The following is a 26,318-nucleotide window of genomic DNA, read 5'->3' as shown; positions in this document are numbered from 1 at the left end:
TTTCCATAGTGGCTGCACCAGTCTGCATTCCCACCAACAGTGGACTAGAGTTCCCTTTTCTCCACAGCCTCGCCAGCACCTGTTGTTTGTGGATCTGTTTATGATGGCCATTCTGACCGATGTGAGGTGGTACCTCATGGTGGTTTTGATCTGCATTTCTCTAATGGCTAGTGATGCAGAGCATCCTTTCAAATGCCTCTGGGCCCTCTGTATCTCCTCCTTAGAAAAGCATCTGCCCAGGTCCTTTGCCCATTTTTTGATTGGATCGTTTGTCTTCTTGGAGTCAAGTCGAGTGAGTTCTTTGTATATCTTGGAGATCAAACCTCTATCTGATGTATCATTAGCAAATATATTTTCCCAAATGGTTGGCTCCCTTTTCATTTTGCTGATGTTTTCTTTAGCCGTGCAGAAGCTTCTTATTTTGATGAGGTCCCACTTGTTTATTCTTTCCTTTATGTCCCTTGCTTTAGGAGACATATCAGTGAAAAAATTGCTGCGTGGGATATGTTCTTCCATTCTTTATGCGAATGAGAAAAACACGAGCCACCCTTGAAGGCATTAGAAGTTAAAGGGGAGGCGAGAATTTGGAACCGTCCTATTGTCAAAGACTATGGTGATAGCCTGAGCAAATTTCTAGACCCTGAGAAAACTGGCTTGCTTCTTTATCCTTTGAGAAACCTTCATCGCTAGAGAGCTTATTGTCATCATTAATGGGATGATGTGTGTTTATGAAATCATTGCTGGAAAAACATGGGGGTTAAAAATTGCAGAAACAGAAGGATGTCAACTATAGTCTCATTTTGGTGACCCAGGCTTATTTTATTAGGAAAGATTCAATGATATATTTTTATGGGTATGAAGACAACAAGACAGTCCATTATGTGGTTATTCACTGGTAAGACAGAGCATGGGACTAATATATAGAATGTAAGGATTGTATTGTTTGACATTACTTACAAATTTAAGTATATGCTCAACACGATAATAATTTTGGCTTTGTGTGTAGTGATATTGGGAAAGTACATTTCCATGACATGGTGTGAGTGTCATGGTTGGCTCTTCAAACAGGTTTCTCCAAACACCCTTGAAAAGACAAACTAAATGAAATGGAACAGAGAAGTTTCTCCTTTGTGGTCAGAGTTTCCTGGTTTAAGTTAGTAACTGAAAACAATTGCCGAAGATGAGTCAGAATGCCCTGTCATTGCTTTCTGAAAAGCTGAAAGCATACTGTTTTTATGGTTTAATCTTCCAAGGCAAGTGCTGCAATCATTCATCTGGTTTAAGTATACTTCCCAAGTCAAAATGCGAATTTTACCCCATTATTTTTTTTTCCCTATGAATTCTGGTTTTGGTGATAGGAAGGAAGGGAGAAATTTCCACTATATGTCCAGGAGTTCTTACTTAAGAAATAAGATATAAGAAGGCCAGTGGATGCATTTAATTGTGACAAGAGAGGATTTTGGAGAAAATCAGTAGTAACTGACATTTAGCCAGCATCTAAGACATCAAGCAATGAATTTTCCATACTAACTTACCCTTGATTTTGTTATTTTCTTGTAGCCTGGAGATATTTATGTTTTCTTTAATTTATCGTCATTTTCTTGTATCACTGCCATATTGGACATGAAATTCCACCCTCCCTCCTTCATTCTCTTCCAGAGAGAGGGACAGGAAGGAGAAAGAGAAGGAAAGAAACATAGACGTGTGAAACATCTACCGGTTGCCTCTTGTATGACCCCAACTGGGGATCTGGCCCGGCACTCAGGCTTGCGCCGTGACTGGGAATGGAACCAGTGACCTCTAGGTTCATAGGCCCACGCTCAGTCCACTGAGCCACACCAGCCAGGGCAAGGCCATGCAATTTCTAATAAAAAAACCCCAAGACCCTCAAAGAAAGATGTATGTTACAGATGAAAACCCTGTCTGAACTACACATGGATGTCTGGGGTAAATTTACTTCAGCAAAGAGTTTGTAAAAATATCTACTTGGAGTCAGCCCTCTAACCGGCAAGCAGCTGTGAAATAAAACCACAAGTCTGCAGCTAGCTGGTCTTTGGACAAAGTGCAGGAGACCTTTGAGGGTTCATAGCAGACCCCTGGACAGGACCAGCTGCAGTTGGAGAGGCGGAGCCTGGGCCGGGAATGCGCTCCAACCCGCGCCCTTTCCTCTGCCGGCCCGCTCCGAGGGTGAGTCTTTGTATTGTTCAGGCTTCTGCGGGGCAGGGCTACCTGCTAATCCTGCAGGCGGACACCCGGGCGGGGGGCAGAAGGGCATATAGGTGGCGTCCGCTGATGAGAAACACCTAGCACTGGTAAAAGAGTGGCGGCGACAGGGAGTTCCCACCTGTTTCGCTCTCAGAGAAATAAAGGCTTAAGAAAATCTCAAGGAGGGGCCGATCGGAGTGTTTCGGACGCGTCTGGAGCCCCACCCTCGGCTAGAGGAAAAGCCCCTTGAGTAAGAAGCAGAGGCTTCAGAAACCGGGAAGAAAAGCGTCTCTCCCCGCGCACCACCTCTCCTGCTGCGCGGCGGGCCCAGCCCGTGCCCCGGCAGCGGCCTTTGGCCCCGCGGATCCTCCCACTCCGATCCTCGGGTGTCTCGGTCCGCGACCTGCCCCGGGTCTCCCCATGGCGGCCGCCCCAGCCACGCGCTCCCAGAGCGCAGCCCTCTGCAGGCAGCTCTTGCTGACCCTCACGGTGAGTGGCTGCCCGGGCCACCTGCTCCCTAGACGGGGTTCCAATTGTTTGGGGATCAAGGGGGACATTTTGGGAGCAGGGGTGGTGGGCAAAGCGGAGTTCGTGGGCTTTGGGCTCGCTAAAAAGTGGAGTTGGTTGTTGCGGGGGAGGGCAGAAAGATAGGGGAAGGTGCCGGGGTGCCGCGATCCCGAAAGGGAAGGAAAAAGTGTATCGCGTAGATACAATCAGGGCAGGCAAGTAGAGACGGAGGCTGGAGCTGCAAACGCCCATCCGAAAGTGTGGCCTCTGGGCACAAGCGGCAAGCGCGGCGCGCTTGCGCGGCGCCTCTGCGCCTCGGGCGCTTCCCTGGGAAGGTTCAGTAGCTCGTGCCGCGGTGCGGGTTCACGACCACTGAAGGGGGACCCTCTGCGCGGGTTCGACGAAAAACGCGGTCTTTGGGTGAAAGAAAACTACGCGTTTTTAGGGGGATCGTGTGTGTGAAGGCTCTAGGTGGGCGTTTGTAGTTTACTTTTTTATTTTTGTCACTGTGGGAGGTTACCTTCCCCTTAATTTTGGAGAAAATAATCATCCATATCTGTTGTACCCTGAGGCATCCGGATTCTTCTTCCACCTGCCCTCTAGCTTCCTTCCCGCTTTAAAAAATAACAGAGAAGACCCTTCCCACCTAGAGCTGGGAGCTGAAGGTGGTGGCCTTATTTGAGACGGGACAGCCCTCCCGCACTCTCCCTTACCAGGGAAAACAGGAATCTCCCGTGGGGACCGAAGGCTCAGAAATCCGGTGCTAGGGAGCAGCCCCGGGGAGAGTTCGGGGTCAGAGGTGCCTCGACGGGATTTCCTGGGCTTCCTGAAAGGGGAACCGTAAAGTAGACAGGACGCGAGAAAGTGCTCTCGATGGTGTCTTTTGACTTTGAGACACCAGTCAAACCTGAAGGACAAAGGAATAGCCCGGCAAACAGACAGTGGGAAGATTCCTTCTGGGAGTGGTGAAACTGGGGGGCTGAAATATTCGGATTATTTGCCTCTCTCTAGCGCTCTCGTTTGACAGCAAATTCCTTAAATTTTTAAATAATGAAATTGTAGTTGTTACTGTTATTAGAAGGTCTTTAGAACTTCATGGACTCCAAACACTTAACTAAATTCCTGGGGCACATTAATAACAGAAAAGGCCACATGCACAGCAGTTAACACTTTGTAGTTGAGGAAACCAACAATGAAATGAGTAACAGTCACAAAATATGTGGCTGGTAACAAAGGAATAATTTTGGTTAGATTCCTAATAAAGTTGCCAAACCTCTGTTTACACCAGGAAAAGGGGTGATTAGTCACGGGTAACAAATAGCATTGCTTTGTATATACTTAACAGAAATTTCTGCATTCATCTCAGATCCTCTTTAGAAGAAAGTTCTAAGTGAATAAATACATTGCAAAGTCCCCATTTTGTGGCCTTTCTTTGCTTCAAAACAGCATAGCTAAGCGGGGTGGAGGCAAAAGGGGCACAGGCTCTGGTTGCACCCTTTATTCTGCTACATTCAAACTGGCAGGAAGGCCTAGTGTCCTGTTGCTTTTGGATATATGTCTGCACAGCCCTGCCAGCCCCAGCTGTTTGGTGTGGTTGTGAGTCTCAAGTGGGATAGATGCATAAAGACTATTTGAGGAGAAGATGGTATTAGATAAGCATGATTTGGGGGGGATGCCATTTAAATTTTATGCTCTCGATATACCCAAGGAATCCTTCGCCATTCCACAAATCAGCTTTTTCCCCGCTTCTTAATATTGCCTCACCTCACATGTGTCTTAACCACTTGAACTTTAAGCTTCTGTCTAAATACCTAATGAAGATTTTTCTCTTTCAGATAATCACACATCTTTATCATGCTTTATACACCCCCACCTAGTAGATTGTGACTTTATTCTTGAAATTTACTCTGCTTTCCTTTTGATATTCCTGATCACTCAAAGTCCTACTCATTCTAGTCTTGTCTCTAAAATGTCATACAGGTGCCTGCATGTACTAAATTTATTTTGAACAATAGGCCTTTATCTCTCTACCTATTATGATATGTGATACAACATTTATCTTTCCAACAGGGTTACTTTTCTTCTAGTGTCCTGTATTTCAATAAATGACACTGATACACCTTGTTCCTCAAGTAAAAAATCTGGAAGCTGTTTGTTTTTCCTTCCTCATTGTTCCCCTCCCTTAATCCATCATTCAGTTCCATTAAATCTACATTCAGAAATATCTCATGGATGTCTTTATTGCTATCCATCACCTCTGCTATTACTCTCTGCTATTACAAATAATGTCACAATAATTAAGCCTGTAAATATGTTATTTCATATATGAGCAGTTGTGTCAATAGAACAGATTATCACAAATGGGATTGCCAGATAAAAGTTTAAATGACTCCATAAATTTGATAGCTATCATAAGTTTTTTTTTCTCGCCACAAAGGTTGTATATGACTAGATAGAAAGCTATTTTATAATGGATGTCATATCATGTTATGGAGGAGGCATGCATACGTATGTAATACTATACTATGTATAATACTTGATCTAGGCAGTCATTTGGCAGAAGGTAAAGTTAAATCCATACCTTATGGAGAACACCATAGAAAATTCCAAACGGGTGAAAGATTTAAATATATGCTACCATATTGATAACAGAAGAAAAAAATGATAAATTTCTATTTAAATTTAGAGTCAAGAAGGCCTATTTATGGCTTAGATTTCAAAAGCCACTTCTTAAAATTGAGAAAATCAATTATATTAAAACACACACAAACATTTATCCCTGGCCAAAAACTATACCAAACAAAACAAAAACATCATAGACAAAGTTAAAGGTAACTGACAAAATGGAAAAATATTTTTGGATCATGTTTTAAAAGGTTAATCTAATATATGAAGTGCTCTTCTAAATCAAGAATTCTACCATGAACATGACATGAAAAATTCCCATAAATTAATAAAAATGGGCCATAAAAATATTCCAGCCTCTTTCATAATAAGAAAAGATGACTTTAAAACTACATTGAATTGTCATTTCTTATTTGACAAACATCCGAAAGTTTGACAGCATGCTGGGTAGCCAAGAATGTGAAGAAATAGAAACTCGTAGATAATTAGTGAATGTAACAAAAATTTGCTACCTTTATGGTCTGTATAGAGTTATAACAAATGAAAAATAGAAACTTTTACTTCTTCCTTTCCAATTTGTATGCATCTAATATCTTTCAGTTTTTCATGTATTAATATTACATTATTTTTATTATTAAGACTTTCTAGGATCTTTTAATATGTGCTAGGGCTAATATCCTTTTATTGCTTTCCTTTTTTGTGATTTTCTTGTTTATTCTTAATTATTGATATTTTGTTATGACCTTTTATATCAACTTGTCTACTTTCAGAAAAAATAGTATTGGGGTTTTTATTAGGACCATAGAATTTATAACAGTAAAAATTAATGTATTTATGCTGTTTACCTTTTCAAAATAAAAATATATCTTTATACAAGTCTACTTTTGCGTTCTTCAGAAATATTTTCAGATTTTTCTCAAATAGGTTTTACAGATTTCTAGTTTCTTTACTTCTTGACATTCTATTTTATTGCTTTTGAAAATGATTTCTTCTCTTCCATTACATTATTTAACTTTTTGTATGTGTATGAATACTAATGATTTCTATATTTTAATTGTTTTTGCTGCTCCTTTACTGAAATTCTCTTATTGTTTTATAATAATTTATTGATTTGCTGGGGTTTTCCAAGTAAATAGCCATATTATGTGCAAATAAAGATTTTTTTACCTCTTTCCAATTCATATGCTGTCTAACATCTTCCTCTTGCCTGGTATGCATCAACATAATGTTAACTAAATATTGATCTTGGAAAGTCTTGTTTCTGAGTTTATTGTGGCTACTGCTTGTGCTTTCCCATTGATGTTGTGTTTATAATATAATATAAAAATCATATTGAGGAAGTACTTATCGATTCCTATATTGGGGCCTTTTTTAAAAAAAATCTAAGAGGGATTGTTGAATTTGGTCAAATGTCTTTCAGCATCTAGAGTTTCGCTGAAACACATGCTGGGATTTTATGTTAATTAATGGCATGGGGTTCCTAGACCAAGCAAGTGATATGAATGTTGATCACAAATCCATGCAAGGCCCAGTTTACTTCCAGCTCACCCCTACAATGAAGGCTTTGCATGTGGGTCCCAGGTTAATATGGGCATCTCTTGTCTCGAATCTTAAGCAGGCCCCATGCTTTGATTTCACTCTTTTCTGTGGAATCCAAAAAACTGGAGTCACGTTTTTTCAGATCAGAAGTCATTTCTAGTTACCATTCTGCATCCCTGCTTTATCCTCAGTTTTTGTTCAGCAATTCCTTACAAAAAAATGTATCCATCCTTCTCAGTATGGGTGTGAGGTTTGAATGACCTGGCTGCCATTATTGGAAAGGAAAATTTTTCCCTGATTCATTCTCCACTCTGGTCATGTTTACCTTATTCAAACTGAAAGCTTCTCATGTAGTTTATCTGCTTAAAACAAATCTTGGTCTTACTCTGTGTAGGAAATAAGATCCATATACTTTGGTAAAGGTATTTAGACTCTGTCCACACCTACTTCTCTGAAAACATTTTAAACTTCTGTTCCTCCCATGCTATATGCATCAGCTATTCCAGATTTTCACGTTCAGGTCTGTGCCACCTCTGGGCTTTTGCGCAAGTTATCCCTCTCTTCGGAACATACAAACTCTGCCTCTTCCTGACGTGGGTAACTTGGAGACACTCCTCAGTTGACGTCATGTGGCTCTTACAGGAACCTAGTTTTCCCTCCTCTCTCACAACACTCTGTACTTCACTATCACTTATTCCACTTGACTGAAATTACAAACATACCTTCCCCTTGAGCTGTTTTGTGAAGATCATGTTTACTTCTCTGTGTCTGACGTGTAGTAGAGATTCATTAAATATTTGTTGAATGCGTGAATGAATGGATATATAGGGCACTTATCCAAAGTACTGTCTTAACCCAGCCTTTCTTGCCTTCTCCTCTGTTTTTACCTTAGTCCACGTAGCCATCCTCCCTCTCTTGGATTCCTCCTATAGCTTCCAAAATGGTCTCCTTGCTTCCACTCTAACTTCTGCACAATCTATTGTCACGTAGGCACCAGAATGATTCTACATAAATGTTTGCCAGATTATGCCTCTTTGCTGCTAAACCTGATGCTGCTTAACTTTGCATCCAGAACAAAGTCTGTAGTCCTTAGCATGGCCTTTTAGAGCCTACGTGATATGCCTCTCATTGTCTATTTAATATCATCTCCTATCACTTTTCCCTCGCTGTGCTCTACTGTGCCGACCTCCATTTTGTTCCTCCAAGACATAGGTGAAGTCCCCTTCCAGGGCCTTTGTTTTAGTTTTGCTCCACCTGGAAGACTCTTCTGTTGGTGAACTGATTTGCTTCCTCCTTTCACTCAAGCTTCTGGTCTTCCTTTTGTTACCCTCTCTCCCTGTTTTATTTTTCTCATAATATTTATCTCTTTTCATTACGTGACCTTTCTGCATCTGTGTAATAATTATTTGGTCTCTGATTATAATGTCATCTCAGTTAAGTCAAGGACTTTGCTTTGTTCATAACTGTAGCCTTGAAGCACTCCCTAGCATCCAGTCAGCAACCCATAAATATTGGCTGAGTGAGTAAGTGGATGTATGCTTTCAACCACCTTGAATCCCCAGCAATCTGACTCTCTCTACCCCTGCTCTCTCTCGACTATGCAGCTAGTGACAGTTCCTCTCATCTTTTAATTTCCAGTTCAAATACACTCTCTTCATTGTGTCCCTCTTAAATTTCCAAGTGAATATAATTCTGCTTTACCTGATTCTTCATGTGTAATTAAAATTAGATAATTAAAGGCTGTTCAATTATTATTGGAAATAAAAATTTTTATCCAAATTTTGCTGATTTTAATTTATGATTATGGACTTTTCAATTAATTATGTAAATACTAGTTTTACCTATCTTGCATTTGGTCAAACTATGGAAGAAAAGTTGTAAATCTTTCAGAAACATCCATTGTAAAATTTCAGAGAGAGCCCTGGCTGGTGTGGCTCAGTGGATTGAGTGCCGGCCTGCGAACCAAAGGGTCACTGGTTGGATTCCCAGTCAGGGCACATGCCTGGGTTGCAGGCCAGATCCCCAGAGAGGGCACACGAGAGGCAACCACACATTGATGTTTCTCTCCCTCTCTTTCTCCCTCCCTTTCCCTCTAAAATAAATAAATAAAATCTTTAAAAAAATATTTCAGAGAGAATGGAATTAAATTCCAGTGTATTTGAATATATATTGTATTGGAATTGATTCACTATAAATCACTAACTCATTTAAAATTTTTAAGTGAAATATTTTCTAAAATGAACTTAACTCTTATTTATGAGAAGGTGCACCTTCAAAATAAGTTTGTATTTTAAAGTTATGTGCTTGAACTTTTAAAGTTATGTGGGGTATTAAATAAACACTTTCTAGATCAATCCACAGCAATGAATTAATGCTACTCTTTAAAAGCATTGAGCGCTCTTGCATAGATTGTCATTGGTTCCTCAATGTACCTACTAAGGTTGTGAAATTACTATTAACTTTATTTTACAGAGTAGAAGACAAAGCCCAATAAGGTAAGAAATTCTCTGAGTTTATATGCTCAGCAAAGGAGTGAGCCGTGACTCTGAATTTATTATTTTATTCTCCCCTCAATACAATTTTTTTCTGAATTTTTTCACTCCAGTGTACATTTTTTATGTTATTTGGTTACTTATAGAAACTGATGTACAACTATGTAAATTTATAGTTTATATAAACTATAGATACATTAAAAGTACCTTTTTTAATGCATACTATTAAATTGATTTTTTAGATCTTAATCTCTGCCTGTGATGCCTGCAAAAAAGTGACACTGCCTGTTCCCTCCAAACTGGATGCTGAGAGACTTGTGGGTAGAGGTAAGAAACAGCCAAAATAGGTGAAGTCCTCATTTGTAGGATCTCGAAAAATAGTGTAACCTTTAGAAGGGTAACTGCATTGGAACTAAGAGTTAGAACTTGTATAGTACATTATCATTCATAATGCATGTGGTACCACCCCGATGAAAAGGATATTTTTTAATTGAAATGAAGTAGATAAAAAGGTTTAGCTTAATTAATAAAAAATTATTAATATTTATATTAATGGATGGATGTCATGTATGTTTTAACATGCTTCTATGAAATTGAGAAATGGTATTGAAATTATTTCTTAGGTTTAATGGTTTTGTTTTTGGATTTTTGTCCTAAAACATTTTGACATCTATTGACATTGACTTTCATGTATTATTTTTTTCAGTAATTAACTTTTTTACATAACTCAACTAACTGTATTAGAAAAGATCAGACCAATGAGAACACAGACTATCATGACTATTTAATAATAGACATAAAGAGTCCAATAATATTTTAATTCAATAACTGCTCATTTTTATCCTCTAGATTCTGTATAACTTACTTAAAATGTACTTAAGTTACTCTCTAGCTAACTTCAGTTAATAAAGAAAAACTTTTTGGTGTTAGCTTAAATATTTAAACAATGGAGTTTACATGCCTTTATTTCAAAATAAATGTCCCTTCTTTAAAAGGATATAGTGTATATTATTAGAAGTGATATGAGTTATTTGTGTTTAGCACAACTTAATTAGTCATAGGGTTTCATATGTTCTTTAAAAACGAAAAATTTACAAGTGTCAGTGTAGTTAATTTTAAGTTTTTGCCCCCCATGCATATATTGCTGTTAAAACTATATATTGGTATGTTTTACCTTTGAAATGATTGCTGTGTATGTTTTTTACAGTTAACCTGAAGAAATGCTTTAAGTCTGCAAATCTAATTCATTCAAGTGATCCTGATTTCCAAATTTTAGAAGATGGATCAGTCTATACAACAAATGCTATTCTTTTGTCCTCAGAGAAGAGAAATTTTACCATATCACTTTCGAACACTGAGACCCAAGAAGAAAAGAAAATACTTGTCCTTTTAGAGCATCAGACAAAGGTATACTAAACTACAAAATGAAGTATAATGAGGTATTTTCTTCAAGTATGACTAACATTACCAGGGAAGATGTGAAATCAGAAAGGATATGGGATAATTTAGCTTGAAGATGAATGAAAGCCATGACTCATTTAACAGTGTTCAAAGGGGAAAGGATTCTGCAACATAGATTAATTAGCGTTTGTAATTCCTTTTTGGCAGGGGGCATAAGAAGAGAAGTTGAGATATGCTACAGCATGAGAGCTTGAGATTAGACACAAAGGAGCATTTGTTGATATTTACCATAGAATAGATTTTTAAAAACAAGCTTTGAAACTATCTCTGGAAGCCTCGTGTTGCCTTAGCATAATGTGTAGTCTTAGAGAGTAGATGACTATTTTAGGCTGAGATTTGGACCTCACCCATGCTTAATACTCATGACCCCAAAGTCAAGAAGACTTTGGTTCACCACTGCCCATTGCTCGCTGTAGCAGTTTGAGAGGTGTCACCACGCTTATCTCCTTGTTCGGACATGGATCTCTCTGTGGGTTCTCTGGCTCTTCATAATTGTTGGTGAGTGGAGGATGCATATGCTATATTTAGAAGGGCACATAGCCTACTTATTTTCCTTGCACATCTCTCCTTCCATGTTTTGCATGGCAATGTGGTGAGAGTAATTTTTTTTTTCAGTTTTGCTTCTAGGCTTTTAGTTTCATGTTTCTTCCATATGCCCATGAAGTTATTGTCTCAAGAGGATTGTTGTGATAACAGGGCAGTTATCTCTTCATTATCTTTTTGCAGTGTTGATGTTTAGTTTTATTTTCAAGCACTGCTCTGGTTGTACACCTCCCCAGCTCATCCTCATGAGAGGAAAAGGATGATCAGCATTCTAATGGTTGAGAATGAAATGGTTGTTGACTTTATTATTTTTTCTTTTTTCTAAATTGAGGTACTAAAGCAAAGTGATTCTAAAGAAACAGTTCTAAGACGGGCCAAGAGAAGATGGGCTCCAATTCCTTGTTCAATGATGGAGAATCACTTGGGTCCTTTCCCACTTTTTCTTGAACAGGTACAATTTACTTTTTTCCACTGTGAAGCTCTACAGTTTCCATCTTTTATTTTTTTTAATTTAGACAATGAATATTTAAAAGAGTGGTGTATGAACATGTGAATGAATGTGGATGAATGAATATCATATGCTTCAATATATAAGTGTATATCTTTATACCTGCCTATATTATTTGCAGTTTTAGTCATGCAAAGGTCAATACCAAAACTGTAAAACCCATCTAACAACCTCAAAAACAGGGTTCCTTAATGAATTTTCATATTAACAACGGTATCACAGAGCCTGCGTATAGAAAACTCCTGAACACCATCTGTAAAAAAATACAAAAATTGCTGATAAGAGACCAAACGCTATGAAGGGGAAGATACATACAAGGTCTGTCCAGAAGGTATCCAGCCATGTAATATGAAAAATAGAGACACTTGTTGAAGGAAATATGAGATGTAAGAAACATTGTACATGGGACAGTGACACCTCAGTCCCTTTCAAAGTAGGCATCTTGGGACCTCACACAGTTCTCACAATTGCCAACAACTGCCCCATCATATTTTCCTGAATCTCATCAGTGGCCTGAAATCTCTTCTCTTTCAACTATGCTTTCGGTTATGGGAGAAGCCAGAAGTCACAGGGCACCGAATCTGGGCTGTAGGAGGGCTGAGTCATCTGGGTGATTGGATGTTTCACTAAGAACCTCTGCACGAGGCATAATGCATGAGTGGGCGTGTTGTCATGATGAAGCTGCCCATCACCAGTTGCCCATAGCTGTGGCCTTCTGAATCATTTGAATAGTCTCTGGAGGAATGTTCAAGCTAAATGCAAAATTTGATGCAGGTTCAGTCATTTTGAATGTGACGGCCACACAATACACATGCTGACTCAGTGGTGTCTACCACCCCCACTGACTAGTGCAGTGAAGTCATCATTGTTCACACATGCACAATCCATCCATTCACCTTGGCTGTCAGGTTACATCAATGTCACACAAGCCATTCTCACTATATTAACAATGGCTGGACTTTTTCTGGACAGACCTCGTACAACTTTCTATTGCTTATCCCCAAGTCCACTGCTTAAATTATACTGGATCCACATTTTCTCTCTCTCTGTTTCTTAACATTTAGTGGAAACTTTAACATATCTTTTTGCCTTCTTCCACTATCAGTAGCCACTACCATTCAATCTATGACTTGGGTTTCTTTTCCCTGAGTGCTTCAAATGGTGAGAGAGAATCCTCCTTTACATTCCATTCAAAAATATAAGGCAGCTAAGAGAATAGGAGATTAAAGTTGAGAAAGAAATTGTTAGAAAATAATTGTGTTAATCATTCTGGTGTATAGTCAAGATCTTACTAAGAGGTTGAAAGCAACTTGGAAAAAACTTGCTTTTGAATCAAGTACCAGAATATTACACTTACAAGGATATTATGCCATTTATAGTCTCATTATTCCCTATCCCTCCTCATCCCAACCCACATAAACTCATCTCCTCAAAAAAGAAGATGCTTTACAAATAACAAAAACTAAGATTTTTCAAGTTTTTTCCATGAGAACACTTTAATGCAGTATCTCAAATACTATATCATACAGGATTGGCAAAAGTAGGTTTACAGTTCTGAGTACATGAAACTGTTTATTCTTGTATAATTATTTATTAATTACTGTATTCTTCATTTGTTTTACAACTGTAAATCTACTTTTGCCCACCCCTGTATAAAATAAAAATTCAAATTTTGTTATTTTTGTTTGTTTGTTTTTTAATGGCAACGAGGTAATTTTTCATGCTCAGAATACCTTGTTTTCTAAAGCAGGAAAAGATGTTCGGTCCATATAGGTATCATTTAGCCTTTAAAGTGTTCCTTAGTTTTTCTGGGAAACTAAGATGCTACTATATTATTTTCTTCATGCCTTGCTCTTGACATGCCTCAATTATAGGTGTCCTTATTCTCTTGTTGCTTTTTATTCATACATAATAATAAATAAAGAGAGCAGTTAGATATTTCAATAGAAATAGCAATATGATTGTATAAATATATAGATGAAAATTTTGTTGAAATAAAAATTTATTTCATGTCATTATCTACCTTCCAGATTGAATCTGATACAGCACAAAACTACACTATATACTATTCTATAAGAGGACCTGGAGTTGACGAAGAACCCCTGAATTTATTTTCTGTAGACAGGGATACTGGAAAACTGTATTGTAATCGTTCTGTAGATCGTGAGCAGTATGAATCTTTTGAGGTAAAGTCTAAAGTTTATAGATTATATTAGCAATTAATCAACTTGACTTTTTTCCTCATTTTCAATTCATTTACCCTTTTCTGTTTTCTGAATTTGTCATCTGTGCTTCTGGTAGTACAGCCTTGGCTTAAGACAAAAAGAATTTCATAGATTCTATTAGAAATTTCCTGGTATTATAGTTTTACTATTTTTTTCCAAAGAAAAAAGAGTGCCAGTTCAAAAACAGTTATTTAGTTGACAGGAAAGATCTGTGAATCTCTTTACGGTAGAGAGAGAGATTGGGGGGTAAGTGAAGTTTAACATTACCTCTCCCTTTGCCATGGGAGAAAATTCACTTGTGGTGAGCAAGTAAGGCCTACAGACCACAGACAGTGCTTAACTAAGAAAGATCATTCAGTCTTTTCTTCATCTGGGTAGCTCCCCATGGTGAAGTAAGAGTTAACAATGTAAGAATTTAACCTAATGTATTGATTTTTCCAACAAATCTTGGTCATTTAGTTTAGTTCAGTTTTAATTATTTTCTATATATTTTAGATTAATTAATGATTCACCAGTAGACCAAATTAATTGAATAGGCATGCAAACTTTGAATTAAATATCCAGGGTTAGAATTGCTACAACACGAGCCTCTAACTACCTGTGTTGCTCTGTTCTTTCTATAATAGCTGTTATGAGAAAAACTGGAAATTTATATTTTAAAATCAATGAAGTGAATTGTATTTCACACAACGTACAGACATTCATTGGTTCTATTTCTGATTTCCCTTTTTTAATTCAAAAGTATGTATGAAGACAGTTATCTAAATATAACCATCAATATGCTTAAAGTCATAATTAATATTTGAAAGTAAGACAATATCTCAGATAACTGCACATGGGTAATTTGGAATCTGAAGAATCCAAAGCTAAAAAAAATCCAAAGTTAAAAAAAGAAAATTGTATTTAAAACTCATGTACCTGAAACTTTCAAACAAAACAATACATAATAATCCTTAAGACTGTTTTTGGAAAAAGAAAATAGAAAAAAACCCCATTATACTCTTGAACAACAATATAGCAATGGTGAGGAAAACAAAATTATCTATTATAGTAAACAAATTTAAACATAAAATGCTATACTACAACCATGAAATTAACCTCCTTTTGTAGCATTACGGTATGTCCACATCCAAATACAATAAAAAATGGTAAACTTCATATTGCAGTGCTAAAAAGTCTACAACTTAAAGCCAACGCTAGTTTGAAACATATTTTGATGGATTATTTTTGCTCTTCTTATTTTACCCTCTTCACAGTTAATTGCCTTGGCAACAACTCCAGATGGATATAGTCTAGAACGTCCACTTAACCTAATAATCAAAGTTGAGGATGAAAATGATAATTTCCCAATTTTTACAGAAACAACTTACATTTTCACAATTGCTGAACATAGCAGAGTTGGTGAGTACCCACTTTAACAGTGTATGGCACCTTGGTGTTTCACTTTAATAATTCAGTTTTCCTTTGAAATTGGGAGGCAGAATACTTGCTGGTGAGGGAAAGGGACTTTGACATCAGGCTGCTGGAGAAGGGAGGATTTTTCTCTCCCTTTCACTAGCTAGCTGTGTATTGTGGCTTTGGGCAGTTTTTTAAATTTTGACAATCACAATCTGTAACATGAGGAATCAGTATGGAAGTTTGTCATGAAAATTAAATGAACCATAGTACACATGGAATGCCAAGTACAGTGCCTGAAAAATAGGAGTTGTTCAGTAACTGTTACTTTGCCTTCCTGTTTGAGATAAAATAAAATACTTTTAGGAGAACATACTCCAAAAAAGAATAAGCCTTTGAGCAACTGAAGTCTTAGCCTTTAAGAGATCTATTGATGTTCTGTAGTGAATAAATGATTGACTATATTCTGGGCATAATCAACCATAAATGTCATTGAGAATACTGCAAATGTTTTCTCATCTTGTGAGAATGGATCATTTTAGCTGGAAGACAGAATGCTGTTTTTTAATTCCCCTCCAGAGATGTCTAACTAAACCAAAAATTTTCAGAGAAAACATACCCATATGGTCAATTTAAGTACAATCTTGCAAATAGAAAAAGGTTAAAAAATAATTAAAACTCTTTAGTCTAGAAATAAGAAGACCATGAAGGGATGTTATCAACATTTATAAAATTATACATTAAACACAGAAAATATGGATATGGTCATCAAATTCCAAAAGGTTAAGCTGCTGGTAAATGGTGATGAATGGAGACTTGACTTGGGGTGGTGAACACACAATACAGTATACAGATGATGTGTTTTAAAGAATTGTGTACCTGAAACCTGTATAATTTTGTTAACCACTGTCACCCCCCAAAATTTAATAAAAAGGGAAAAATATATCAAAAATGTTAGGCTGCTCGGATATTTAAAAAGAAGGGATACTTTATATAGGAATCCACAAACTATTGTCATACTATTGTATAATTATTATAAAAACTATCATTACTCTGGTATATAATTGTTCCAAAACATTTCCAAAATAGATGGAAAGGAGTGATATGAAGGGAAAGTCAAAAGTGTAAAAGTTTTGGAAATTAAAGAGGATTTTTCAATACATAGGTTCTACCGTGGGGCAGGTGTATGCAACTGACAAAGATGAACCCGGCACGCTTCACACGCTCCTGAAGTACTCCATCCTCGAGCAGTTGCCAGCATCACCTACCGTATTTTTTATGCATTCATCTACAGGGGTGATTACCACATCATCACAGCTAGACAGAGAGGTAACATCAATATTAACAAAAAATTTGTTTGCCACATTGTTAATAGTACTTGTATATGTCTGTATATCACCTATAAATGTGTTTTTGAAAAGTATGTTGTGAATCTAATTTTAGAAAAATCATCATTTTAAGTATGTTAACGAGGGGGGGGCGTCATGTCATTACCTTTGCTGTGCACTAGTTTTGAAACTCTTAATTGATTCTCTCCTGAGTTGTGTTTTATAAAATTGAGCTTCCTAATATAAAGATTTGTAGTGTTAAAAACAAGTATCAAATATAAAAAGTGAGACTTTTGGAAATGTGTAGAAATTTGTTATCCACAGGTAACAGTGCTTCTTTTCTGTCTGCATCGTGTCTTCCCCCATAGATTTTTTTGCACTCTTCCCCTTGCATAGATTAAAACGAGTACTATCTCTCTAATCTGGTTTATCATTTTCAGTTGACTGTTAGAAATATTTATTTGGATGTTTCAAATGTACCTAAAATGCAGTACATCTAAAATTGAACTTTTCTGTCCTAAACATTTTCTGTTTCCCATCTTTTCTAGAAAAATGGCATGAATATATTCTTTTCCTGTTCATAATTTTTCTATTATGTCCTTGAATTCATGTTCTCCAAATTATATTTGACATCCCCTCGTACCCCCTAGATCAAATCATTTCCCAAAGCATGCTGATATTACCTTCAAGATTATTTCACTTTTATATTCTGTCCATTTCCACTGCAACTGTCATATTTTAGTAATTTATTCACTGGTTATTCAACTGTTACCTCCTTCACCAAGCGTATATTCAGCTGAATTCTTAGAGCAATTTATCTGGTCTACTTACTACATTTATAATTCTTAATTTTAAAACATAGTAGTATATGTTTCCTTGATTCCTACAACTTCATATCAGGTTCATTTCCTCTTATTCTCTTTATACCTCATGAAATAGAGCAGTGGTCTTCCAATTTTGTGATCTCAAAATCCCTTTTCAATCTGAAGTATTTTTGAAGATTCCAAAGACATTTTGTTTATGTGGGTTATATTGATCAGTATTTACCCATTAGTATTTAAAACTGATAAAAATTTAAAATATGTATGTAATTATCCAATTAAAATAATAATGGGTAAATTACATGTTAACATAAAAAATTTATAGAAAAAATTGCATTTTCCAAAATAATAAACAAACAATTTAGTGAGAATAGTGATATTATTATGCAGTTTTTCAAATCTCTTTAATACCTGGTTTTATGTAAGACAGATGATTTCCTACACCTCCTGCAATGACTCTGTTGTAAAAGGCAGCATTAATGAATGTACATTAAAAAACAAAAACAAAAAGCAACAGATACAAAGCTAAAAAAGAATAGAGTATTAAATATTTTAATAGTAATTTCAGATCTTTGTGGATATTCATCTTTGAAATTACACCAAAATTTGACAAATGGTAGTTTCATAAATGTTTTTTGAAAAGTGCACTCTGAAGCCTTATCAATGAACTTTCATCCATTGTTCATTAAAATCCATTGGTCTATCTGTACTGTGTGGAGAGTTCACCCATGTGTGGTTTTGTAACATCATACATTCGTCATATTGATTCACTAAGTTATGCAGAATACATTTCATTAAACAATGTTAAAAACCATCTCTTCACGTCCATTAATATCACAGTGATTGATAAAAATTTTCTAGAATCTCATTTTTGTTTAAACACTCCAATTTATTATTATTAATAAGTAGTTCTTCCCCTTAAAGTATTGTTTATGTTATATTTGACAAAATGTGATTTTTCACATGTACCAATCTGAATAACCAGATGTCTTTCATGTGAAGATGGTATTTTATTAAAAAAACAAACAACAGCTAGTTCAGCTCATAAATCAATCACAGAAGTGCTTCTCTGTAAGACAAAGACCAGACTACGTTACTCACCAGAAGTGCTCTGTGCACACCTCCCATTGCTTCACATGGACTATGGGTTGAAATTTAATAGAATTAATCATTTTTTACTGCATCCACAAAGAAATTTCTAAGTGAAATTGGCACTTATTTGCCATATTATTTATAAATTCAGTTACTTTTTATAGTATGTGCCAGTGAAGAATACAATATCATTTGCTGGATAAATGAATAAGTTAGTGTTAGAGCTCTACATATTATGCAGGTTCTTCATGGAATTTATGTGTGCAGGTAAAGCAGATTATAAACCAATTTTTTTTCTTCCACTTTTTTTTCTGAACTAAAAATCATTCTTTTTTTTTTTTTTTTTTGTTCAAATACATTTGTCTCCACCTTCCAGCCACCACTTCCTCCTGGCCCCTCTCCCACCTCCCTCCCTCCCTCAGTTATTTCCCACTTTGGCTTTGTCCATGGGTCCTTTATACGTGTCCCTTGACTTGACCTTTCCCTTCCCTTTCCCTGCCCCCCCTTCTCTCTTGACTCTGTTGGTTTCTTTTTTCTTTCAATGTTGCTCGTTATATTTTCCTTGCTTGTTTGTTTTGTTGGTTAGGTTCCACTTGTAGGTGAGATCATATGGTATTTGTCTTTTGTCCCCTGGATTATTTCACTTAGCGTAATGCTCTCCATCCATGCTGTTGTAAAGGGTAGTAGCTCTTTCTTTCTTTCTGCTGCATAGTATTCCATTCTGTAAATGTACCATAGTTTTTTGATCCACTCATTCACTGATGAGCACTTAGGTTGCTTCCAGCACTTGGCTATTGTAAATTGTGCTGCTATGAACATTGGGGTGCATAGGTTCTTTTGAATTGGCGTTTTGGGATTCTTAGGGTATAATCCCAGCAGTGGAATCACTAGGTCAAAAGGCAGTTTCATTTCTAGCTTTTAGAAGAAATTCCAAACTGTTTTCCCTAGTGGCTGCACCAGTCTGCATTCCCACCAATTGTGTACTAGAGTTCCCTTTTCTTCACAGCCTCGCCAGCACCCGTTGTTTGTTGATCTGTTTATGATGGCCATTCTGACCAGTGTGGAGTGGTATCTCACTGTGGTTTTAATTTGCATTTCTCTGATGGCTAGTGATGTCGAGCATCCTTTCATATGTCTTTGGGCCCTCTGTACCTCTTCCTTGGAGAAGTGTCTGCCCAGGTCCTCTGCCCATTTTTTAATAGAATTGTTTGTCTTCTTGGAGTGGAGTTGTGTGAATTCTTTATATATTTTAGAGCTCAAACCTCTACCTGATGTATCACTGGCACATATATTTTCCCATATGGTTGGCTCCCTTTTCATTTTGCTGATGTTTTCTTTACCCGTGCAGAAGCTTCTTATTTTGATGAGGTCCCACTTGTTTATTCTTTCCTTTATGTCCCTTGTTTTAGGGGACATATCAGTGAAAATATTACTGCGTGGGATACCTGAGACTTTCCTGTCTATGTTCCCCTCTAGGACTTTTATGGTGTCGTGACTTATATTTAAGTCTTTTATCCATCTTGAGTTTATTTTTGTGTATGGTGTCAGTTGGTGATCAAATTTCAATTTTTTGCATGTAGCTGTCCAGCTCTCCCAACAGCATTTGTTGAAGAGGCTATTATTACTCTACTTTATGCTTCTGCCCCCTTTGTCAAATATTAATTGACCATAGAGACATGGGTTTATTTCTGAGCTTTCTATTCTGTTCCACTGATCTATGTGTCTGTTCTTTTGCCAGTACCAGACTGTTTTAATTACAGTGGCCTTGTAATATAGTTTGATGTCTGGTATTGTGATCCCTCCTGGTATTGTTTTTCTTTCTCAAAATTGCTGTGGCTATTCGGGGTCATTTATGGTTTCATATAAATTTTTGAAATGTCTGTTTTATTTCTGTGAAATACATAATTGCTATTTTAATAGAGATTGTGTTGAATCTATAAATTGCTTTGGGTAGTATGGACATTATGATGATGTTAATTCTTCCAATCCGTGAACACGATATATGCTTCCATTTATTTGTGTCTTCCTTAATTTCTATCTTCAGTGTTGTATAGTTTTCTGCATACAGGTCTTCTACCTCCTTGGTTAAATTTATTCCTAGGTACTTTATTTTTCCTGTTGCTATAGCAAATGGTGTCTTTTTTTTCTGATTTCTGCTTCTGCTATTTCGTTGTTGGTGTACAAACATGCCTTCGATTTCTGAATATTGACTTTGTATCCTGCTGTTTTGCCGAACTCATTTATTAGGTCGAGTAGTTTTTTTGTGGAGTCTATAGAATTTTCTATGAACACTATCATGTCATCTGCAGACAATGACAGTTTTACTTCCTCCTTTCCAATTTGAATGCCTAAACGAATTCCTTCAGCATTGTCTTGAATGGACAATTCTGACAGAATCAGCTAAAATCTAACAAAGGGGCCTGGGAGTACTTTTCCCCAGGAGTGCACCAGAACTACTTTTGGACTACAGGATCCCAGTTTTCCTGTGTCATCTTCAATCTTTCAAGCCCTTTAAACATCAGAATTTTTCTTCCATTGGAGGATATCACAAGTTAATATTTAGGCCCACAAAACTTAATTTCTTTGTTTTATTAACCAGTTGTTTGTTTCCAATGTGCTAATTCACTACAAGCAAAATATGTATTTCCTCCTGAAAGTATACAAGCATGAGGTTTTCAGAATTTTTAAATGCAATAAAGCTGTTACTTTTCAAGTCAACATATGTAATTGGTTATGAGAGAAAAGTAAATCAGAAAATTTTATGTATAAAAAGCATAGGGATGAGAGAAATTTTAGAGTTTAGGAATGAGATAAATTTTAGTGTTTAGGAAATGTATGAAGACAAGAATGTTTAAGAGGTGGTGGAATTAAGGGAAGAAGGTGGCTATATAAGAGAATGAACATAGGATAGTTTTCACATATTATTTTGTTTTACAAAATATTATGTAGGAAATATATTATTATCATCATTTTATTGAAGAATAAACCTATGTAAAGAGAATTTTCCAACTGCCTGAGATTATATTTATTATTTTGGGAATTAGAAAAGAACCCAAGTCTCTTCATGTTCATCTAGAGGCATTATTATCAGTATTTATAGTCATTCTACATCTCAATTACTTATAATAAATAAAACCATTATGAGGAGAAACACATTTTTTTTAAAGCTGGTGATCAGCCTTCTGCAGTCTCTGATGAATGTAAAGTCTCAAAAGCCAGATTGTATTTCCACTGGGGACAAAAATGACATTAACCAAGACTCTTGTTTTCATGCTAATTTGTGATCTTTTTATCAATGTAAAGTAAATATTTAAAATCCATCTTTTTTACAGAATGATATTCATCTTATTGCTTCTTTGCAACACTGGTATATAAGTCACTGTTATGTATTTTTGAACATAAGATTGTGTTTTGCATAGGAGATGAAGATTTTGATTGGCTACTAGGCAATTTTAAATGTACGTGTGAGGAAATTATTCTTCTGCCAGCACACGGAAGCTATGAAATTTAATAGCGTACCTCTTAAATTTTTAATGCAAGGAAAATTGTGGAGTAAAAAATTTCATTTACAATGTTGCTTTCACTCAGTAATTAAATTCCTACTTTCTTTGTAGGTAATTGATAAATACCAATTGAAAATAAAGGTACAAGACATGAATGGTCAACATTTCGGGTTGTTCACGACTGCAACTTGCATCATTCAAATTGAAGATGTGAATGACCACTTGCCAACCTTTACTCGTACTTCCGTAAGTACATGATATTAATAAAAAGAAAAATGTGCAATCCCGCATGAATTGCTAAATATGCGCATCTCCATCCCTGTCACATGATTTCTAATGAAGCATCCCCTGGACAGCAGTTGAGAGTTGGGGTTTAAAATCATGTAAACATAATACTTTGGAAATTAGAAAAAGCGGGCTTACTACACACATGGTGTTCTGTTTTTGTGAGAGTTACTAATTAAATTTGTTTCGTTTTTATTGTTTTAGTATGAGACATCAGTAGAAGAAAATCAAGTTGATGTGGAAATCTTACGTGTTAGCGTTGAGGATAAGGATTTATTTAATACTTCCAACTGGAGAGCTAATTATACCATTTTAAAAGGCAATGAAAATGGAAACTTTAAAATTGTAACGGACCCCAAAACCAATGAAGGAGTTCTATATGTGGTTAAGGTAAGAATATATTAGTAAATTAGTTGTTTGTATTTTATAATATTGTATATTAGTATACTACAGTTAATAAAAAGAAAGGAATTTTGGTAAATGTAGGAATAAAATATATATATAGATAAATGTAAATGCTATGTTATTCATGTATAATAGGATGAATATACATTTTAGGAAACTTTTTGTTTAAATTAAGATATAATTGACATAACATTATATTAATTTATATTAATTTCAGGTGTACAACATAATTTGACACTTACATATATTGCAAAATAATCACCAGGATGTAGTCTAGTTAATATCTGTCCCCATACATACTTACAAAAATTTTTTTTCTTATGATAAGAACTTTCAAGATCCATTCTTCTAGCTACTTTCAAACATGCAATATAGTATTATTAACTACTATCACCATGCTGTATTACATTTCCATGATATATTTATTTTATAACTCAAAATTTGTACTTTTTGGCCAATTGATTCGATAGTCCATAAGTAGCACTTTAATTTCAGAAACAATTCTATCTTCATAAATTAATTAAAAATTACTAGTGTGGGGAATTTTACATAAAAGTGTGATTTAAAAAATATTATAGATATATATACATATGTTCATATAATCTGATAATAGTACTTACTTTGTAACCAGTCTCTTAACAATCCAGAAACCAGTACGGCTGCGAGGCCCACGGGTCAGTGCCGGACTCTCCCAGCCTGTGTTTCTGTAGCTGGGTCCAGGAGCCTCCACTTCCTCCTTTCGCAGATGCTGAGTTACTATGGATCAAACCGAGAGGGAGGCTGTGGGTAGACCTTGTCCTCTGTATTTGGTGTACATTGCATCCTTAGTTTCCCGGTTCAGCATGAAAAGCCTCTGCAGTTCAAACTTGTAAATACTTGTAAAACTTCTTTATCATTCTACTCTACTGCATCTCAGAAGAACTCGCTGCTAATGCAGCAGCTACTGTTACCCATAAAGCAATCTGAGCTGCCTCAGCTTCAGACAGAATCCTAGACTTTCATCTGCCGCATCTTTAACTAGAACATGATTCGGTCCTGGGTCCATGGAGTTTCCCTTTTGTACATATTCACAGGGAGCATGGACCAAAAATGATAAGTGTGTTTTTCTTACAATGATGAAGATTAGCTGCAATGTGGGTTTCCTTTGTTTAAAACAGCAAAGAAATGCCTTTTCAATCCTGTTTCTTTCTTCGCCCACCCTCTGCCCTAATCCTTGGTATTCTAAGAAGAAAATTCATTTCTCTGAATTCTAAGACCTGACACAATTCTGTCTACTAGGAAATGGTTTCACCCCTTCTCATTACAAGTACATATCAGGCAAAAAAAACCCCAACAAACAACTTCCATTAAACTTGGTACTACCAGTTTCATGGAAAGTAACTAGGATAGGAAAGAGAAAAAAGTGTAATGTCCATTAGCTCTCTACTCTCTTGTCTCTTCTTTCTTTAAAATGTTTTATAAAATTCAACCCACATATCCTACCTTAAACCAGGTACAAATAACTTTATTCATCTCAGGAGGGTAGGATAAGCTGCCTCGACATTAATGAGGAAGTAAATAACAGGTGGTTAGGGTATGGAACTCCTATAGTAACATCTCAAGTGTTAACTTTGAAGCACTTTTATTAAATACTTCCTGAAACTGTTATCAGGACCTGTGTTACTTATGTTAAACTTGCAATTGGGGAACAGGTTCTTTGCTTGTTTTTGTTTTGTTCTGTTTTCTTTTGCTGGCTTTCCCAAATACTGAGTCAGTTGAAGGATTGACTTCCTCCCACTGCCACCTCGTTCCTGGGTAAATGCTTAGTATTCTCGTGACTGTTCACAACATAGCACTCACGTATTCCCAGATTTAAGTAGTTATAGACACTAGTTTGCATTGCTAAATATGAAATGTCTTGAACTGATTTTCAGCACACTTGCTTTTGTAGCCGCTGAATTATGAAGAAAGACGACAGCTGACCCTGCAAATTGGTGTTGTTAATGAAGCGCCGTATTTCAGAGATATTACTTCAAGATCAGCCATGAGCACGGCTACAGTTATTGTTAATGTAAAAGATCAGGATGAGGGCCCTGAGTGTACCCCTCCAGTGCAAATTGTTCGAATTCAAGAAAGTGCACCAGTGGGAACAAAGAGCAGTGGATATAAAGCGTATGACCCAGAAACAAAAAGTAGCAGTGGCATAAGGTACTAATAATTCAATTTAATTGGCTCCAAATTTAGCATGTTTTTAAAATTTGTATTTTATTTTGACACCAGGATCATAATTTGGCTTCTGATACATCTTCTTATTTTAATTCTTTATTAACAGGTATAAGAAATTAAATGATCCAAAAGGGTGGATCACTGTTGATGAATACACAGGATCAATCACAACTTTCAGAAGCTTGGATAGAGAGGCAGAGTCCATCACCAATGGTATATATAATGTTACGATCCTTGCATCAGACATAGGTAAGAACTTTGTTTTTAAACCAGCTGCACACATCCTCAACTACATGCACCCTCACCTGTTAAACCAGCAACGCACATTTTTTACTTAGCTGTATACATTCTCAAAATGTATTTCTCCCCAGATGACATATAAAGTAATTGAGGGGTTTGCTGTAATTTATTACCTCATGTCTGCTTTCCAGTAGCACCTTAGATGTAATTATAAAATAACTTAGTCATAGAAATACTTGCAACTAATAATAAAACTTAAACATTGAAAATTGAGAAAATCAGTAAAATTAGCTTCCATTCATCTACTTATAGCTCTTAAAATATTTGCTTTAGCAGAAAATTTTATTATAGAGAAAATACTTATTGCCCCACAGTGCACTCCTAGAAAACAGTTCTGTCTCCTTACAGGAAACTCACAGTATACTTGGGGGTTAAAATTCTGAGTAAGGACATTATATAAAAATAAGTCATAGTCATGATTAATAGTATATTGTAAAATTGGAAAGCCAAGTCATACAAATCCATATAATCTATTATAAAGTGTAAAATAATGTTTTGCAAGTCCTACAAAATTGAGAGAAATATGAACACAATGATCATATATGAGATTCATTTAGTGCATAAAATATAATTTTGCTATTACATGACATTTGAACTTTTTGTGCCTTTTTAAAATAAATATGCTAGCTATGATAATATAAATTATTACACTGTAGCTTGCAAAATTAGAATTTCAAAGTGAAATTGGAAAATGCTTTATTTTACTTTTTTTTAGAATTTATTTATTTATTTATTTTTTAAAATTTATTTACTTTTCAAATACATTTGTCTCTGCCTTCCCCCCACCACTTTCCCTCCCCCCCTCAACCCTTCCCCTTTGGTTTTGTCCATGAGTCCTTGCTATATGTTCCTTGACTTTCCCCTTCCCTTCCCTTTCCC

At 36.1% G+C, this 26,318-nt stretch overlaps 1 protein-coding gene across 3 annotated transcripts in view; it reads left to right on the top strand.

Annotated features, from left to right (window-relative positions):
• The first annotated feature begins 2,282 nt into the window (after positions 1–2,282).
• LOC129078659 (desmocollin-2-like) overlaps positions 2,283–26,318 on the top strand; it is a 33,321-nt gene continuing 9,285 nt past the window's right edge. For 2 of the 3 annotated variants that reach the window (XM_054583494.1, XM_054583496.1), the window contains exons 1-11: positions 2,283–2,694; positions 9,611–9,695; positions 10,576–10,775; positions 11,704–11,823; positions 13,911–14,066; positions 15,362–15,506; positions 16,666–16,829; positions 22,356–22,490; positions 22,734–22,919; positions 24,865–25,121; positions 25,246–25,388. In XM_054583494.1, the coding sequence (XP_054439469.1) occupies positions 2,626–2,694; positions 9,611–9,695; positions 10,576–10,775; positions 11,704–11,823; positions 13,911–14,066; positions 15,362–15,506; positions 16,666–16,829; positions 22,356–22,490; positions 22,734–22,919; positions 24,865–25,121; positions 25,246–25,388 (1,660 nt within the window). In that variant the 5' untranslated portion in view covers positions 2,283–2,625. The remainder of the gene's footprint in view (positions 2,695–9,610; positions 9,696–10,575; positions 10,776–11,703; positions 11,824–13,910; positions 14,067–15,361; positions 15,507–16,665; positions 16,830–22,355; positions 22,491–22,733; positions 22,920–24,864; positions 25,122–25,245; positions 25,389–26,318) is intronic. The other variant, XM_054583495.1, reaches the window with a different exon arrangement.

This window comes from Pteronotus mesoamericanus, unplaced genomic scaffold, assembly GCF_021234165.1.
Source record: "Pteronotus mesoamericanus isolate MK-2021 breed Mesoamerican mustached bat unplaced genomic scaffold, CSHL_Meso_final contig_74, whole genome shotgun sequence".
Classification (NCBI taxonomy): domain Eukaryota; kingdom Metazoa; phylum Chordata; class Mammalia; order Chiroptera; family Mormoopidae; genus Pteronotus; species Pteronotus mesoamericanus.
The sequence above is the reverse complement of the archived record's forward strand: the minus strand, read 5'-3'. Positions and strand labels throughout refer to the sequence as shown.